This window comes from Haliotis cracherodii, unplaced genomic scaffold (genome assembly GCF_022045235.1).
Source record: "Haliotis cracherodii isolate W230 unplaced genomic scaffold, xgHalCrac1.p SCAF_8, whole genome shotgun sequence".
In the NCBI taxonomy this organism is placed as follows: Eukaryota; Metazoa; Mollusca; class Gastropoda; order Lepetellida; family Haliotidae; genus Haliotis; species Haliotis cracherodii.
In genome coordinates, this window is record NW_027266341.1 from 31,730,277 (window position 1) to 31,746,939 (window position 16,663).

Below are 16,663 nucleotides of genomic sequence, written 5' to 3' on the forward strand. Positions count from 1 at the left end.
AGTCACACTCAAATTGTGGGCTGTAAATATTCAAGTCTGAACCAGACAATCCAGTGATCGATATTGTGAGCAACGATCCATGCCGTCAGGGTACGATGACACACAATCAACCCAGTCGCTGAGCCAGACCAGTGAATCTACTTGGTCTCCTTTTACTACCACTATAGGTTGCTGGGGAGCTATTCTATCCCGGAATCTGACGGGTGTCAGCCAAGTTATCGGAGACAGACTGATATCTCACCTTTCTGCCAGAGATTTCCAGTACTTCATGGAGACACCGGGTGCCACAATGAGAGCCTTGTGCCACTGGAACAACCAATGTAGCAGAGATATACACACACTACAGGCACTTCTTGCAACAGATACAAATCTGAAGACATGAAACTTTCTATAGATAACTTATTTGTTCTTTGTAACAAAGTTTTAGAGTGACCTCTTGCCCTTTAAACAGGTGAATACCGAGTAAGCATATTGAGTTTATATATATAATATAATAAGGTATTTTTGAGAGTAAAAATATCATTTATACTTATCCCGACTGATACATATGAGTATAAGTATGAGTCAGGATAAGATAAAATTAATATAATGGGAATAGCCAATGGGAATAAAGGGAGAGAACCCATTTAAACAAGAGACATCAGAAGATGACAAATCCCCCGGCCCCTACAAATTGGAAAGAACTAATTATCTGCTTGTTAAGTCCACTTGATGAAGAATTTCTATCTGATCTGTCTGTCAGTATACAAGAGTAGTTATTAAGCTATCAAAAAATACCATGGAATTGGGATTCGGAACTTTGTATTTCTATGTCAGGTACACACCAACATGGACAGTCAAAGTCAAACTTGTTGCCAGGGAAACCGAAAAAACATAAATTCTAACAATCCCTAAACAGCAAAAGGCACCAGATGACAAACTGGTCATATTTGTGCATAGTTTCAAGGAAGAATACCTATTTGTTTTAAAGATGCAGTCAAAGTCAAACTTCTGGCCATGGAAACAGTAAAAAAAGTATCTAAATACCTAGATAGCTAAAGGCACCACTTCAACCCCTGTATAATACATGTTCCAAGTTTGATTCAAAACTGTTGAACAGTTTTTAGTGCTGCTCCAGAAACGACACCTACCTCCATTTCAGCAAAGTCTAACTTGTGTCCATGGATACACGGAAAAATGAAATTTTGAAACATTCCGAAATAGCAAAAATAGAATTTTTAAAAATTAAAAAATAGCAAAAGGCACCACTTCAGCACGTGACTGATACATCTTTCAAGTTTCGATCAAATATACAGAACGGTTTTCGAATTCTGCCCTGGAAACGAACCCCATCCCTAATGGAGTCTATGTCCAACTTCTTTAAAATAAAAATTCGAAAAATCCCAAAATATCAAAAGGCACCAGTTCAGTATGTGACTGACAGATTTGCCAAGTTTCGATCAAATACACTGAATGGTTTTCGAGTTCTGCCCCGGAAAAGGAAATGATTACGGACAGACAGATGGACAGACAGACAAGACTGGCTGATCGCTATATCCCCCTGCATTATATGCCGGGGGGATAATTAGATGTAGTGATGGGGCTGGGTTAGGGCTAGGACGAGTCCAAATTTACTGCCCAGGTACCCAGCCCATTACCCGTCCCTGCCTGTGTACCCGCTGTAGGTCTAAAGATATAGGTACAAAATTTCCGATTGGAAATGATTTAACCGTAGCCCTCGCAAAATGTATTTAGATACACGTATTATAAATGACCTGGTCATGCATAGTCTGAGGACTGTAAACGTATAAAGTCAGAAGGAATGGGTGCATAGTCAAAAAGAAGTGCCAACATGACTAACCACGGGTCCGGGTAGTCTTGTGGATACACGGTCCTACTTAGTACCATCTTAACCCGAGTACCCGAGTTACGCCTCCCAGGCCTAGGCTGGGTGTAATGACAAAGAGCTGACTACAGTGACAAGATATCAACACTCCTTCATTATATACAAACATCCTGATTTCCTCTTTTATATATTTCTGCATGTCAACGTGTTCGTACCTCGCCCACCTCCACCATGAGTTCACAGTAGCGCTGTATGTTGCCCAGCTTGATGTGGGTGGCCGCTGCCTCCCGAAGCGACTCCTCCTTGCTGGGGGCCCCGATACCACTGCCGTGCCGGGACATCTTCACCATCTCCAGCTCCTGGGCTTCAGACTGGCACGAGAATGGGGACAGAGTCAGATTGAGTTACCATGCTTAAAGTGAGTGAGTGATTGGGGTTTTCTGTCACGTGTAGCAATATTCCAGCAACATCCTGGCTTCACACTACCATGCTTACAGCATTGCTTCATTCACATCTTGGCAAGTCAGTTCAGAGTCCAAGGATAGTGATGAAGACTGAGAAAGAGTTCCATAGGTATGGTGGTCCTGACAAGCCAAGGATTACAATTGTGATTTGGGAATGAACCCAAGACAACTGATCCTGGTAGCTAAGAAGCCTTTGAAATTCATGCTAGTCCAAGAGCCCAAGACTACCAAATTATGCTGAGGACAAGCAAAAATTCAATGGTGGAACATGCTTTTTGACAACAATAAATTTTTTTAAAAATCAATGAATTGAGGACTAAGAAAAACATATCTTTGCAAACATTCTGTCTAGGCATCAATGCATATTCAAACATCGTGGACCATTTCCTGATGGTTCCAACTCACCGTTCTGTACATGGCGACATGTTGCTATGCATGATGCCTGTCTCAACTCACTGCTCTGTTCATGGTGACATGTTGCTATGCATGACGCCTGTCTCAACTCACTGCTCTGTACATGGTGACATGTTGCTATGCATGACACCTGTCTCAACTCACCGCTCTGTACATGGTGACATGTTGCTATGCATGACGCCTGTCTCAAATCACCGCTCTGTACATGGCGACATGTTGCTATGCATGACGCCTGTCTCAACTCACCGCTCTGTTCATGGTGACATGTTGCTATGCATGATGCCTTTCTCACCTCACCGCTCTGTACATGGCGACATGTTGCTATGCATGACGCCTGTCTCAACTCACCGCTCTGTACATGGCGACATGTTGCTATGCATGACGCCTGTCTCAACTCACCGCTCTGTTCATGGTGACATTTTGCTATGCATGACGCCTGTCTCAACTCACCGCTCTGTTCATGGTGACATGTTGCTATGCATGACGCCTGTCTCAACTCACCGCACTGTTCAAGGTGACATGTTGCTATGCATGACGCCTGTCTCAACTCACCGCTCTGTACATGGTGACATGTTTGCTATGCAAGATGCCTGTCTTGTACTCCGGAGACAGCAGTGAGCTGTCTGCCCCCATCACCACGGACACCAACTCCCACAGGTTGTTGGTACCGGTGGGTTGCTGAAACACCATCCACACAAGATCAATTGTCGATTTGCTCAAGAGGACATATTTTCTCTTACTCTGTATCACCATTATTATACATCTCATTTATGTTCATAACTCAATTGCCCAACACATACAACAGCAAACATTGTCTGCTGATTTTCTGTCATCCAAAATTCTCACATTTCTCACAAAGATTAAATGAAATTCTCAAAATCATGAGTATATTTTGTTGACTGTAATATCTAGTTTCTCCAACACAGACAAGAAACATTTTGCTTCCGAACAACTGCTTGCAGTGTTCATTTGAGAGCAAGAAATATCCCCGACATGTGACAGGTGACGAAGCAAGCTCTATTCTATTGCCTGACACCTTCTTTAACCTCACAGATTAGTGCACTAGGGATGAGGTACTGTTTGTTTGTTTGTTTGTTGTTTAACGCCGCACTCAGCAATATTCCAGCTATATGACGGCGGTCTGTAAATAATCGAGACTGGACCAGACAATCCAGTGATTGATATCATCAGCATCGATCTAGCCAATTGGGATCGATGACATGCTTCATTCAAGTCAGCGAGCCTGACCACCTGATCCTGTTAGTCGCCTCTTACGACAAGCATAGTCACCTTTCACGGCAAGCATGGGTTACTGAAGACCTAGGTAAATGTTCACTGTACTGAATGGAGAAGCTTTATTGAAATTGTTTGAGACAATTAAGTTATTTGCAGAAACTCACACATGAAACAGGATGCTTCAAAGCATCCAAGCACTTCTAAACACTGACAAGATACGCTGCTGCCGGCAAGGGGCATGTATGATAAGTGAACAAAATAACGGGATCGGCAAGGGTTTCAAGACAATTTAGATTTGTTTCCAAACGGAAAAGAAACGATGATGTGATGCAAGCTTTACTGAGCACATCAGTCAAAATTTGTATTTCCATACTTCTATCACAATCAGGAAGCCTCATCCTGGACTGACTTTGTTACAAGAAAATAATTTTTCTGTGTTTCCTTGAGCACCCTTCACCCCCATCCATCCATCAATCATACCCTCCACCCACACCCACCCACCCACTTTTCTTAAACCGCCCCCTATAATTGTCATTGTTGACAGCCTGATAACAACTAGAATAAACCCTGTGTTTGGAGGATTCAGGGTTGAGACTTTTCCTCAAAATAATGTCTTGCAATTTCAATGAAACCATGGATGTTAGCACATTTCTGAATATGTCTTGAACTCACAGCAAAAAATTTGGAGAAGAACTTGATCTGATTGGCCAGAGCCTTCCCTGGCATGTTTTCTATGTGCTGCTTCAGGTCCTTCGATTCCTTCCCAGCCAACATGGGGGACGTGCCCAGGGACATGGCAGAGTCTGTAACACATGCCAGCATTATAGCAGAAAATCACTTTTTGTTGGTTGGTTGGTTTGTTTCTTGTTTAACGCCGCACTCAGCAATATTCCAGCTACAAGACGGCGGTCTGTAAATAATCGAGTCTGGACAAGACAATCCAGTGACTGATATCATGAACATCGATCCACGCATTTGGGATCGATGACATGCGTCAACCAAGTCAGCGAGCCTGACTACCCAATCCCGTTAGTCGCCTTTTATGACAAGCATAGTCGCCTTTTTCGGCAAGCTTGGGTTGCTGAAGAACTTTTCTACCCCAGATCTTCACTGGTCCTTCTTGTCACTTGCGTAATACAATGGAAACATTGCTAGCATCATCCCATTTCAATTATCCTAAAAAAAGCAAAGGGAGATAAGAGAATGCATTCTTGAAGATTTATCTCGCTTGATGTGCCTTTATTAATGTAAGTGCTGCAACGATTACAAGTCTATTTTACCTGAAATACCAACAACATCGCTGATTGGCTTCCCCGCTAGAATGTGTAATTCTATTGGCTGAATGAGGGAGGTCAAGGACCAGAGCCTCACTGTGGAATCCCTGGAACAGGAAGCCAGCAAGAACGGCCTCTTTGGATGACAAGTCAGGCCTGTGAACACATAGGACCCATCAACCCATATATCTAGAGCATAAGAACATGCATTTCGAGCCTATACAGGCCCCACCTCAGGTGTCCCAGATAGTTAAACAATATTCACTCACTCACTCACACACACATAGCTGGAATATTGCTGAAACAACATTCACTCACTCACGCACCCCACATCTAACATGTCAGCTCCATTGTCCAACACTGTGTCTATACAGACTCCGTCTCGGGCGTCCCACATAGTTGAACAACATTCACTCACTCACTCACCTTACACGTCAGCTCCATGGTCCAACACTGTGTCTATACACGCTCCGTCTCGGGCGTCCCACATAGTTAAACAACATTCACTCACTCACTCACCTTACACATCAGCTCCATGGTCCAACACTGTGTCTATACAGGCTCCGTCTCGGGTGTCCCACATAGTTAAACAACATTCACTCACTCACTCACCTTACACGTCAGCTCCATGGTCCAACACTGTGTCTATAAGGCTCCGTCTCGGGTGTCCCACATAGTTAAACAACATTCACTCACTCACTCACCATACACGTCAGCTCCATGGTCCAACACTGTGTCTATACACGCTCCGTCTCGGGTGTCCCAGATACGTATAGAGTAGTCCCAACTGCCGGAGATCAACATGTACGGTATTTCCGTGTTCCACAGCAGACCTCGGATAGGGTTTGTGTGCCCCGTTAGAACGTTGATACACTGCTCCTGTGTGTAGTCCCACACTCGTATCGTACTGACACAAAGATATTTTGTAATAAACTTTTAACAAATCATGGTCAATAACATTTATGAAATTGGCATTAGAAAAATGCCCGTCTGTGGTGGTCAAATTCCAACAAAATCCTAAAGCAGTCCAGTTAGACAAGGCTGCAAATCATCCTGATATGACGATGTGTATTGGTAAGTATACTAAGAAGATATATTTGTATTTTACCAATACCAGTAATAAACAGTCAGTCTCTTCCAAAAAGCAATATTGGAGTATCATATGTGTACATGGTGTATGCTTACAGTTTAGAAAGTTGAAAGTAATAACCGCCATATATGTCTGTCAAGGGATGCCAAACAAAACAAAGTGTGATGGTTCTATCAAACAGAAATAAACCAACCCATCATCAGATCCACTGCATAGGATGCCCTCTCTGAGCGGCGACCATCGGACGTGGAACACCTTAGCAGTATGGCCTGTGACAGGAGAGATGCACAGCAAATACATTTGACTGCAGAAAGTAAAATGTTAGGATGATTAAACAAACTTTTTCTCTCTCACTACTTTAAACACAATCATATTCCAGGTTGTTTCAGGTAACTTATAATTTATATACCGTATATTTGTGAGTGAGTGAGTAGCAATATTCCAGCAATATCACACCACCAATGACTTCACACAATGTACCCATGTGGAAACTGAATCTGGGTCTTCGGCGTGACGAGAAAATGCTTTAACCTCTGGGCTACCCCAGCGCCCAAAATATGTTTGTGTGCTCCCCAAGAGTAACATGTTGCATAACCTCAGTGATACATGTCTCAGTTACAATAAGCGACGACATGGGTACAATGTGTGAAGCCCATTTCTGGTGTCCCCCGCCATGATATTGCTGGAATATTGCTAAAAGCAGCGTAAAACCATACTCACTCACTCACTACAATAAGCGAGATGTTGTGTGCATGCATGTGCCATGTGTGTGCTATATGCACATGAGTGTGTGGGTATAGAGTGTGTGTGTACCTGTGAAGACCCGGAGTGGCTGGTCGGTGCTGGTGGGCAGGTAGTACACTCTCACATTCTTGTCCCCCACCCCCACCCCCATCCCCACCCACCTGAAGTACATGAGTGTGTAGGTATAGAGTGTGTGTGTACCTGTGAAGACCCGGAGTGGCTGGTCGGTGCTGGTGGCCAGGTAGTACACACTCACATTCTTGTCCCCCACCCCCACCCACCTGAAGTACATGAGTGTGTGGGTATAGTGTGTGTGTACCAGTGAAGACCCGGATAGGCTGGTCGCTGCTGGTGGCCAGGTAGTACACTCTCACATTCTTGTCCCCCCATCCCACCCCCCCCCACCCACCCCCACCCACCTGAAGTACATGAGTGTGTGGGTATAGTGTGTGTGTACCTGTGAAGACCCCGAGTGACTGGTGGCTGCTGGTGGCCGGGTACTACACTCTCACATTCTTGTCCCCCCATCCCACCCCCCCCAACCCACCCCCACCCACCTGAAGTACATGAGTGTGTGGGTATAGTGTGTGTGTACCTGTGAAGACCCCGAGTGACTGGTGGCTGCTGGTGGCCAGGTACTACACTCTCACATTCTTGTCCCCCCATCCCACCCCCCCCAACCCACCCCCACCCACCTGAAGTACATGAGTGTGTGGGTATAGTGTGTGTGTACCTGTGAAGACCCCGAGTGACTGGTGGCTGCTGGTGGCCGGGTACTACACTCTCACATTCTTGTACCCCCATCCCACCCCCACCCACCTGAAGTACATGAGTGTGTGGGTATAGTGTGTGTGTACCTGTGAAGACCCCGAGTGACTGGTGGCTGCTGGTGGCCAGGTACTACACTCTCACATTCTTGTCCCCCCACCCCCACCCACCTGAAGTACATGAGTGTGTAGGTATAGTGTGTGTGTACCTGTGAAGACCCGGAGAGGCTGGTCGCTGCTGGTGGCCAGGTAGTACACTCTCACATTCTTGTCCTCACACCCCGTGGCCAGGATGTCTCTGTAACAGCAGAACCTTGTCACTAGCTATATACTCTTGATAACTAACTGACAAGCAAACTAGGAGAATATTTAGACATAAGTGTACACTTACACTGCTTGAAGAAAGCCACATAGCTAAAGTAAAGTGACTAGCACAGAAAATCAGATTTCAAAGGCATTGTCAACTTGGCAGTTATTGAGCTAAAACTTAGTGTTGTATTAGAATATCTCTGGTACATAGCTTTAATTACACATAGGGGAAAAACAACAACAAAAACAACACCAGTCTTCACTACCACAACAACAAAACACCAGTCTTAATTAACAAAAAATAACACCAGTCTCACCATCTTCACAAAGCATGCTAATACTTATTTTTACAGGCACTGTGTGCATTCATATTGCATTGTCAGCTCCCTAGTCAGTGTACACGTACTTGTTGTTAGGGCTCCAGTCTCCCCCAAACACAGCCCCGGGGTGCCGGTACTTCTGCACCACTTGTCCATCCACCTGCCGCACGATGCTGATGACACAGGAACAACAAGAGATGGATGATGAGGATAGTCACAATGTCTTACCGGTGCTATGAAAACATCTGACTCTACTAAGGTTACACCTTTTAAACTGACATTGTTTATGTATTTATCGGTTTTGTTGACATGGTTAACTATGGGACGTTTCCTTCAGCTCACACAACAGCCAGAACAGTTCACGTGGGTTACTATTCAACACATTGCTTGCATGTTGATATCTGTGTCAGCAATTGTATTCATATCTAATCTTGATCTTAAGGTCCCTCGGCAATATTTCAGCTATATGATCGAGTCTGGATCAGACAATCCTGGGATTGATATTATGAGCAAGGATCGACACCTTCACTGAGTCTGACCACCAGATCAACTTTGAAAAAAATAAATGAGTTAGATTTAAAACATCAATCCAGATAGATCTGAACTGAACTATCTTAGTAACCAGATAGCATAAAAACAGGACTAAAATGTGTACCTTGTTTGTTTGTTGCACTCAGCAATATTCCAGCTATATGACCGTAGTCTGTAGATAGACGAGTCATTGACATCGTGAGCATTGATCTACACCATAGTGATAGGATGACATGCATCAACATGATCACCTGATCCCTTTAGTTGTTTCTTACGACAAACATTGTTGTCTGTTATGGCAAGCATGGGTTTTCTAAACGCGGATCTTCACGGGGATAATTGTGGTCTACAGTGTGGATCTGTTAACCTCTAAATGACTCACTAACCCACATATAAGTAGTGACAGAAAATTTTGCTTGCTCTGCTTCAATTTTACTTGTCAATAAGATGTTTGAAACCCTGATCAGTACTATATCTACAGAGCATTATCATTGCTCTTTATGTTGAAGAATGTTGATGCAACAAGATATTGTATAGAGAAAACTTACCAATAACCATCAGCGCCACAGGACATGATCCTCTTGGAGTCCTTCTGGCTCCAGCTGACAGAGTACACGCTGCTCTTCCCATGCTGCAACACAAGGTACAGCAGATTCATCACTGGCTTTCATTTGTGGAGAGGGATAAACAAAACAAACCTTCCTGGAGAGAGGTGTATCATATCTTTACTTAGACATACAAACACAGAATCATATGACATCACCATAAACAGATCATACAAACACAGTGTCATATCGTGAGAGAATGAGTATGGATGTACGCCGTTTTTAAAAATATTCCAGCAATATCATGGCAGGGGACACCAGAAATGGGCTCCACACATTGTACCCATGTGGGGTCTTTGGTGAGACATCAGTATAAACAGACTGACATACAGACACAGGTCATACGACAGCAGCATAAACAGACTGACATACATACATAGGTCATGTAACATCAGCATAAACAGACTGACATAATGAACATGTCATATGAGATCAGCATAAACAGACTGACATACAAACACAGGTCATACGACATCAGTATAAACAGACTGACATACAGACACAGGTCATATGACATCAGCATAAACCGACTGACATACAGAACAGGTCATATGACATCAGCATAAGCAGACAGACATACACACACAGGTCATGTAACATCAGCATAAACAGACTGACATACAGACACTGGTCATATGACATCAGCATAAGCAGACTGACATACAGACACTGGTCATATGACATAAGCATTTATAAACAAACTGAATGATTGTGTTTCTCCTTAGGAAGTAAGGAGCGAGTGCAAGGGTCATATTTACTCCGCAATATTTTGTCAATATTAAACATCTTTCAGTATAAGTTATCAGCTCTGGAATAGGCTGAGGAAGAAGCTTCGATCAACATAACATAACTTCTGATTGTTGTTCACCCTGCATAAACCATTGCGCATTTTAGCAATCACTTGATTATCTCTTCCAGACTTATTTACAGGACACATTCATATACCAGGGTTATTGTTGCTTTAAACAACATACAAACAATTACTCACCTCATTGAATCTCTTGATGATCTTGCTTTTCTGAATGTCCCATATAAACAACCCATTTTTGGAAGTACACGCTGCAATGCAGTTCAGGTTTCCGGGGGCCCATGATATATGATATATCACACCCTCATTACCTACGGACGAGAACACCTGGAAGACAAACAATTCTGTCAAACACAGCACACATGAATGTATACATGGCATCATTGTAGATACTACTCAAAGAATCTACTAATGAAACAAATGCCTTTTCAGAGGGATGATAAATTGTCATCACTGTACAGGAACAACGATGACAAGTTAAACTTTAGACAAGGGGGTAGAATGGCACAACGAGCATCCTCAATTATCAAGGACATTATAATCAGTGCAGGATACTTATTATAATAGAATGGAGATATACCAGTCAGGGCTCGATTTAGCTATATAGAACATGCACCAGTGCAACATAATATTGAAAAAAAGCAACAAAATATTTTTGTCTACATGCACCAAGAGCTTGTCATCATCATCATCATCATCATCATCATCATCATCATCAACATCCAAATTTGTGTCTAACCCATACACATCCACGCTTCATCTATCTTTGAACATATTCAATACCTCTAAGCTTTATGTACAATACTACATCACTAATCCCAGTGTCATGTTTAATTTGTCATACTTTGGGGGGCTTGAAGTCATCATACAATGGGCACCTTAACAAATTTATGAGACCAGAGTGACATCTGATTTTATCTGGTGCTACTAGATTTTCATGTCAGCATGCACCTGGTGCAGGTTAAATCAAGTTCCTTCAATCAAGCCCTGTCTGCAACGCACTAGATAATAGAAGATGGGTCACAAAAGACAACATGCTCCTCTTTGGAATCTGCCACTGGCAATCTCTGCTACCAATATGTGTAAGCCCCTGTTTCTGTGACTATTATAGGTCAACAGGCTTTTAGAATGCACGACCTTGGTGGATGTGTGTGTCACTGTAGTGAGTGAGTTGGGTTAACGCTGCTTTTAACAGTATTCCAGTTATATCACAGTGTGTCAGCTTAATGTGGGAGGAAAGCCCGAAGTGATGCAGGTCTAAGAAGTTTACCACTTCGGTGAAACCCACGAGCACAGGTATGGTGCTGACAAACCTAGAAACATAATTTGGGCGAACAAGGATTTGAACCCACAATCATAGGTTTCTGGCGTGCCCTAGGGACGCAACTCTGCAGAGCGAATCGCGGCGCCTTAGACGACTGGGCCACCCGTGCCCTCGTGTGTCACTGTAACCAGACAGTGGATCATTGCTATTTAGGGTGGGATGGCTCCAAATTTACTACCTGGGTACCCACACCCCAACCCGACCCGACCAGAATACCCACTGAAGATCTCAAGAGACAGGTAAAAAATGTCCACTTGAGACTTATTTGACGGTAAGGCCTGCCAAAATGATACACGTATAAAACAATCTGGTCATGCATACACTGAAGTTGACTGAAGTTTAATCTTTATTTAAACATATGAAAGTCAGAAGGCTTGGGTGCATAGTCAAAAAGAAATGCGAACATTAGTGACTTGTTGAGTAACCATAGAGTTCTAGATCAAATAAAACTATATCATGTGACTAACCACGGGTCAGGGTAGTCCTGTGGGTACACGGGTCCAGAGTACCCGAGTAACCCATCCCAGTCCTATTGTTAACGTTGTCTGCCACTTGTGTATCTGTCCCACACTAGAATAACAGGCTGCCGTGATACAGCTGACATATTGTTTGTTTGTTTGTTTGTTGTTTAACGCCACACTAAGCAATATTCCAGCTATATGACGGCGGTCTGTAAATAATCAAGTCTGAACCAGACAATCCAGTGATTGACATCATGACCATCGATCCATGCAATTGAGATATGATGACGTGCATCATCAACCAAGTCAGCGATCCTGACCACCCGATTCAGTTAGTTGCCTCTTACGGCAAGCATGGATTGCTGAAGACCCATTCTACCCCGGATCTTCACAGAGAAGCTGTCATATTGATCACTGTGGATAACTGCGGCCTATAACAACATTCCTTTGCTGACATGCAACAAATGCTAGTGACCTAGTACAATTGTTAACAGTTTTGATACTAAGTTGAACAAGGAGCCTGAGTGCACATCGTCTCCACTGCCTACTCACAGCTTCCATTGCATTGATGTCCCACACTTTGATCGTTCCATCAAAACTGGCGGTGGCCAACATATCAGGATTATCTGGCTTAAATTTGCAGTCAAAAATGGTCTCCATATGTCCCTGGAATAAATAAGCACTTATATAACAAAATTGGCTTCAATTAGCATTGATTGGGGACACGGTAGGATGAGATTATGTGAATGCAGGCCTTCTCGTGCCAAATTAAGATATGTAAAAAAGAATGTTCTGACCAGAACCCACGAATATTAAATATCTTAATTTCGACTAGAACTGAGAAGGGGAGGACAATGAAATGGGGGAGATTGTTTTCTTTAATACATGCTAGGGGTCTTTGAGAGCCCCTGGAGCTGAGAATGTAATTTGATTTCACATCCATTTAGGTAGCAATTGTGTAGTGCCATGAGCATGCTTTAGTGCAAGGACAAGGCACAAAATAGACACCACATTCAGCAATGTTCCGGCCAAATGACGGCGGTCTGTAAATAATCAAGTCTGGACCACACAATCTAGTGATTGTATCGATGACATGCATCAATCATATCAGCGAACCTGACCACCCAATCCTGTTGCCGCCTTTATGACAAGCATGGGTCACTGAAAACAGTTCTAACAAGGATCTTCATGGTGGATCTATTTATAAACTAATATATGCATTCATTAGAACATAGAGAAATAATATGTGTATATATGTTGTGCTAGGCTCCATACAGAAGGTGCATGCTCAATGCACTAACATTATTACCCTGGTCAATGTGCACTCAATCTTCATTCTCAGCTCCCTGGGGTGTATGCAACCCAAGTAACTTGCCAGGCACTAGAAGGTTTACAGTCACAATACTATATCATCTTGCCGGGTATCCAATTTACTGGTGGGTGAACAGAGGCATATTTCAAACAAAGTCACTTGCCTAAGGAGACACAACCTGTGCTTAGGTGTCGGGCAGCACTGAAGCCCTTGAAACTCCAAAGAGTCAAGCTGAGCTGTCACCCATGCAACTAATTGTGAACGACTGACATTGCATAAATTCACCTATTTGTGACCTGTGCACCATGCAGAGGACCACACCCCACACATAGATGTTAGTCCTACATATATTTTAATCATTATTTTGCTTTGAGTGCTTTGAATCTTGTGCTGGTAAACATGTTAAAACCTGTTATCTGTGTACCTGATCCTTCAAGAAGTTCCACTTCCGCTTGCCCAGGTCGTACAAGCCGATCCCCCCATCCCTGAAAGTACAGACCAGTCTGGCTGGGGGGAGGGCAAAGTTGGACTGGGTGGTCTTGGACGGAGCCACGGCCTGACTGGTTGATGATATAATCTTCTCTCGGGATGACGAAACTGTTTCTCTTGTTTCAGTGGACTGGTTGTAGATTACTTGTAGGGAATGGAACCCGGTTTTCTTCAAGCGGACATTTTCAATGGGGGTACTTTTGGAGACATTCCATATCCGTAATGTGCCATGATGGGAATCTGAGAACATGATTAATCTGAAGGTGCTCATGGCTGTATATACATGACATATAACTGACAACGATAGTTCTGTTCTACTCAACTCCTGTGAGGAACATGCAGGTGCCCTGTTCACACTCAACCACAAAGGAACACGCAGTTGCCCCATTCTACTCTCACCCAGTAAGGCACATGTAGGTGTCTTGTTCTACTTCCCTATTCAGGAACATGTAGGTGCCCTGTTCTACTTCCCTATTCAGGAACATGTAGGTGTCCTGTTCTACTTCCCTCTTTAGGAACATGTAGGTGCCCTGTTCAACTTTCCTCTTTAGGAACATGTAGGTGCCCTGTTAAACTTTCCTCTTTAGGAACATGCAGGTGCCCTGTTCTACTTCCATCTTGAGGAACATGTAGGTGCCCTGTTCTACTGTGCCCTGCAGGAACAAGTAGGTGCCCTGTTCTTCTTCCCACTTCAGGAACAGCAGGTGCCCTGTTCTACTTCCCCCTTGAGGAACAAGCAGGTGTCCTGTGCAACTCACCCCCCAGTAAGGAACAAGCAGGTGCCCTGTGCTACTCACCCCCAGTAAGGAACAAGCAGGTGCCCTGTGCTACTCACCCCCAGCAAGGAACAAGGCAGGTGCCCTGTGCTACTCACCCCCAGTAAGGAACACGCAGGTGCCCTGTGCTACCCATCCCCTTGAGGAACAAGCAGTGCCCTGTGCTACTCACCCCCAGTAAGGAACAAGCAGGTGCCCTGTGCTACTCACCCCCAGTAAGGAACAAGCAGGTGCCCTGTGCTACTCACCCCCAGTAAGGAACAAGCAGTGCCCTGTGCTACTCACCCCCAGTAAGGAACAAGCAGGTGCCCTGTGCTACTCACCCCCAGTAAGGAACAAGCAGGTGCCCTGTGCTACTCGTCCCGAGTAAGGAACAAGCAGGTGCCCTGTGCTACTCACCCCCAGTAAGGAACAAGTAGGTGGCCTGTGCTACTCAACCCCAGTAAGGAACATGACAGGTGCCCTGTGCTACTCACCCCCAGTAAGGAACAAGCAGGTGCCCTGTGCAACTCACCCCCAGTTAGGAACATGCAGGTGCCCTGTGCTACTCACCCCCAGTAAGGAACATGCCAGGCTCCCTGTTCTACTTCCCCCTTGAGAAACAAGAAGGTGTCCTGTGCTAATCATCCCCAGTAAGGAACATGACAGGTGCCCTGTGCTACTCAACCCCTGTAAGGAACATGCCAGGTGTCCTGTGCTACTCACCCCTTTGAGGAACAAGCAGGTGCCCCGTGCTACTCACCCCCTTGAGGAACAAGCAGATGCCCTGTGCTACTCACCCCCTTGAGGAACAAGCAGGTGCCCTGTGCTACTCAACCCCTTGAGGAACAAGCAGGTGCCCTGTGCTACTCAACCCCTTGAGGAACAAGAAGGTGCCCTGTGCCACTCACCCCCAGTAAGGAACATGCCAGGTGCCCCATTGACCCAGGACAGAGTCTGAATATGAGCTGCAGCACTAGGGAGCTGGAACATCATGATGACCACCAGGGATGCTGTGTCCACCATCCGCACCCCATAGTGAAGGTTAGCCATCAGCAGGTACTCTGCTGACAAGGGGTCCCACTCCAGGGAGGTGACAGGGTCCATATCTTCTGAATCCCCCAAGTTTTCAGGCCTGAACACATGCTTCTTCCCTTTGGATCCTGAAGAACCATGTTAAACAATAACAATAACAAAAATAATATTAATGTTTTATTTAAAACAGGTAAACTACCTTTAAACCACCACATACACCTGAAACAAAACTGTATTAAACCCATCAAATTTAAATTCATAAGTCACATAGTCTCATACGGTGTCTTCGGATTTGTTTTTGCACACAAGGATACAAGCATGGGGTAATGGGGACCTATTCTGCCCTGAACCCTATGGTAAGTCAAACATTGGGTAATGGGGGCCTATTCTGCCCTGAACCCCACAGAGATATAAGCATGGGGTACTGGGGGTCTATTCTGCCCTGAACCCTATGGGAAGACAAGCATGGGGTACTGGGGGTCTATTCTCTCCCTAAACTTACAAAAAGAGACAAGCATGGGGTACTTGGGGCCTATTCTGCCCTGAACCCTATGGGAAGACAAGCATGGGGTACTGGGGGCCTATTCTCTCCCCAAACCCACAAACGGAGACAAGCATCGAGTACTGGGGGTCTATTCTGCCCTGAACCCTATGGGAAGACAAGCATGGGGTACTGGGGGCCTATTCTCTCCCAAAACCCACAAACGGAGACAAGCATGGGGTACTGGGGGTCTATTCTGCCCTGAACCCTATGGGAAGACAAGCATGGGGTACTGGGGGTCTATTCTCTCCCTAAACTTACAAAAAGAGACAAGCATGGGGTACTTGGGGCCTATTCTGCCCTGAACCCTATGGGAAGACAAGCATGGGGTACTGGGGGCCTATTCTCTCCCAAAACCC

General features: G+C 44.6%; 1 protein-coding gene across 1 annotated transcript in view; it reads right to left on the reverse strand.

Annotated features, from left to right (window-relative positions):
- The window catches only part of LOC139449969 (WD repeat-containing protein 17-like), a 39,606-nt gene that overhangs the window by 16,437 nt on the left and 6,506 nt on the right, over positions 1 to 16,663 (reverse strand). The window contains exons 4-17 of the mRNA XM_071231583.1: positions 15,640 to 15,891; positions 13,909 to 14,213; positions 12,725 to 12,838; positions 10,568 to 10,714; positions 9,523 to 9,605; positions 8,530 to 8,616; positions 8,024 to 8,112; positions 6,497 to 6,572; positions 5,918 to 6,120; positions 5,220 to 5,369; positions 4,612 to 4,742; positions 3,256 to 3,381; positions 2,041 to 2,196; positions 242 to 306 (exon numbers count right to left, since the gene is read on the reverse strand). Coding sequence (XP_071087684.1) covers positions 242 to 306; positions 2,041 to 2,196; positions 3,256 to 3,381; positions 4,612 to 4,742; positions 5,220 to 5,369; positions 5,918 to 6,120; positions 6,497 to 6,572; positions 8,024 to 8,112; positions 8,530 to 8,616; positions 9,523 to 9,605; positions 10,568 to 10,714; positions 12,725 to 12,838; positions 13,909 to 14,213; positions 15,640 to 15,891 — 1,984 coding nt within the window. The remainder of the gene's footprint in view (positions 1 to 241; positions 307 to 2,040; positions 2,197 to 3,255; positions 3,382 to 4,611; positions 4,743 to 5,219; positions 5,370 to 5,917; positions 6,121 to 6,496; positions 6,573 to 8,023; positions 8,113 to 8,529; positions 8,617 to 9,522; positions 9,606 to 10,567; positions 10,715 to 12,724; positions 12,839 to 13,908; positions 14,214 to 15,639; positions 15,892 to 16,663) is intronic.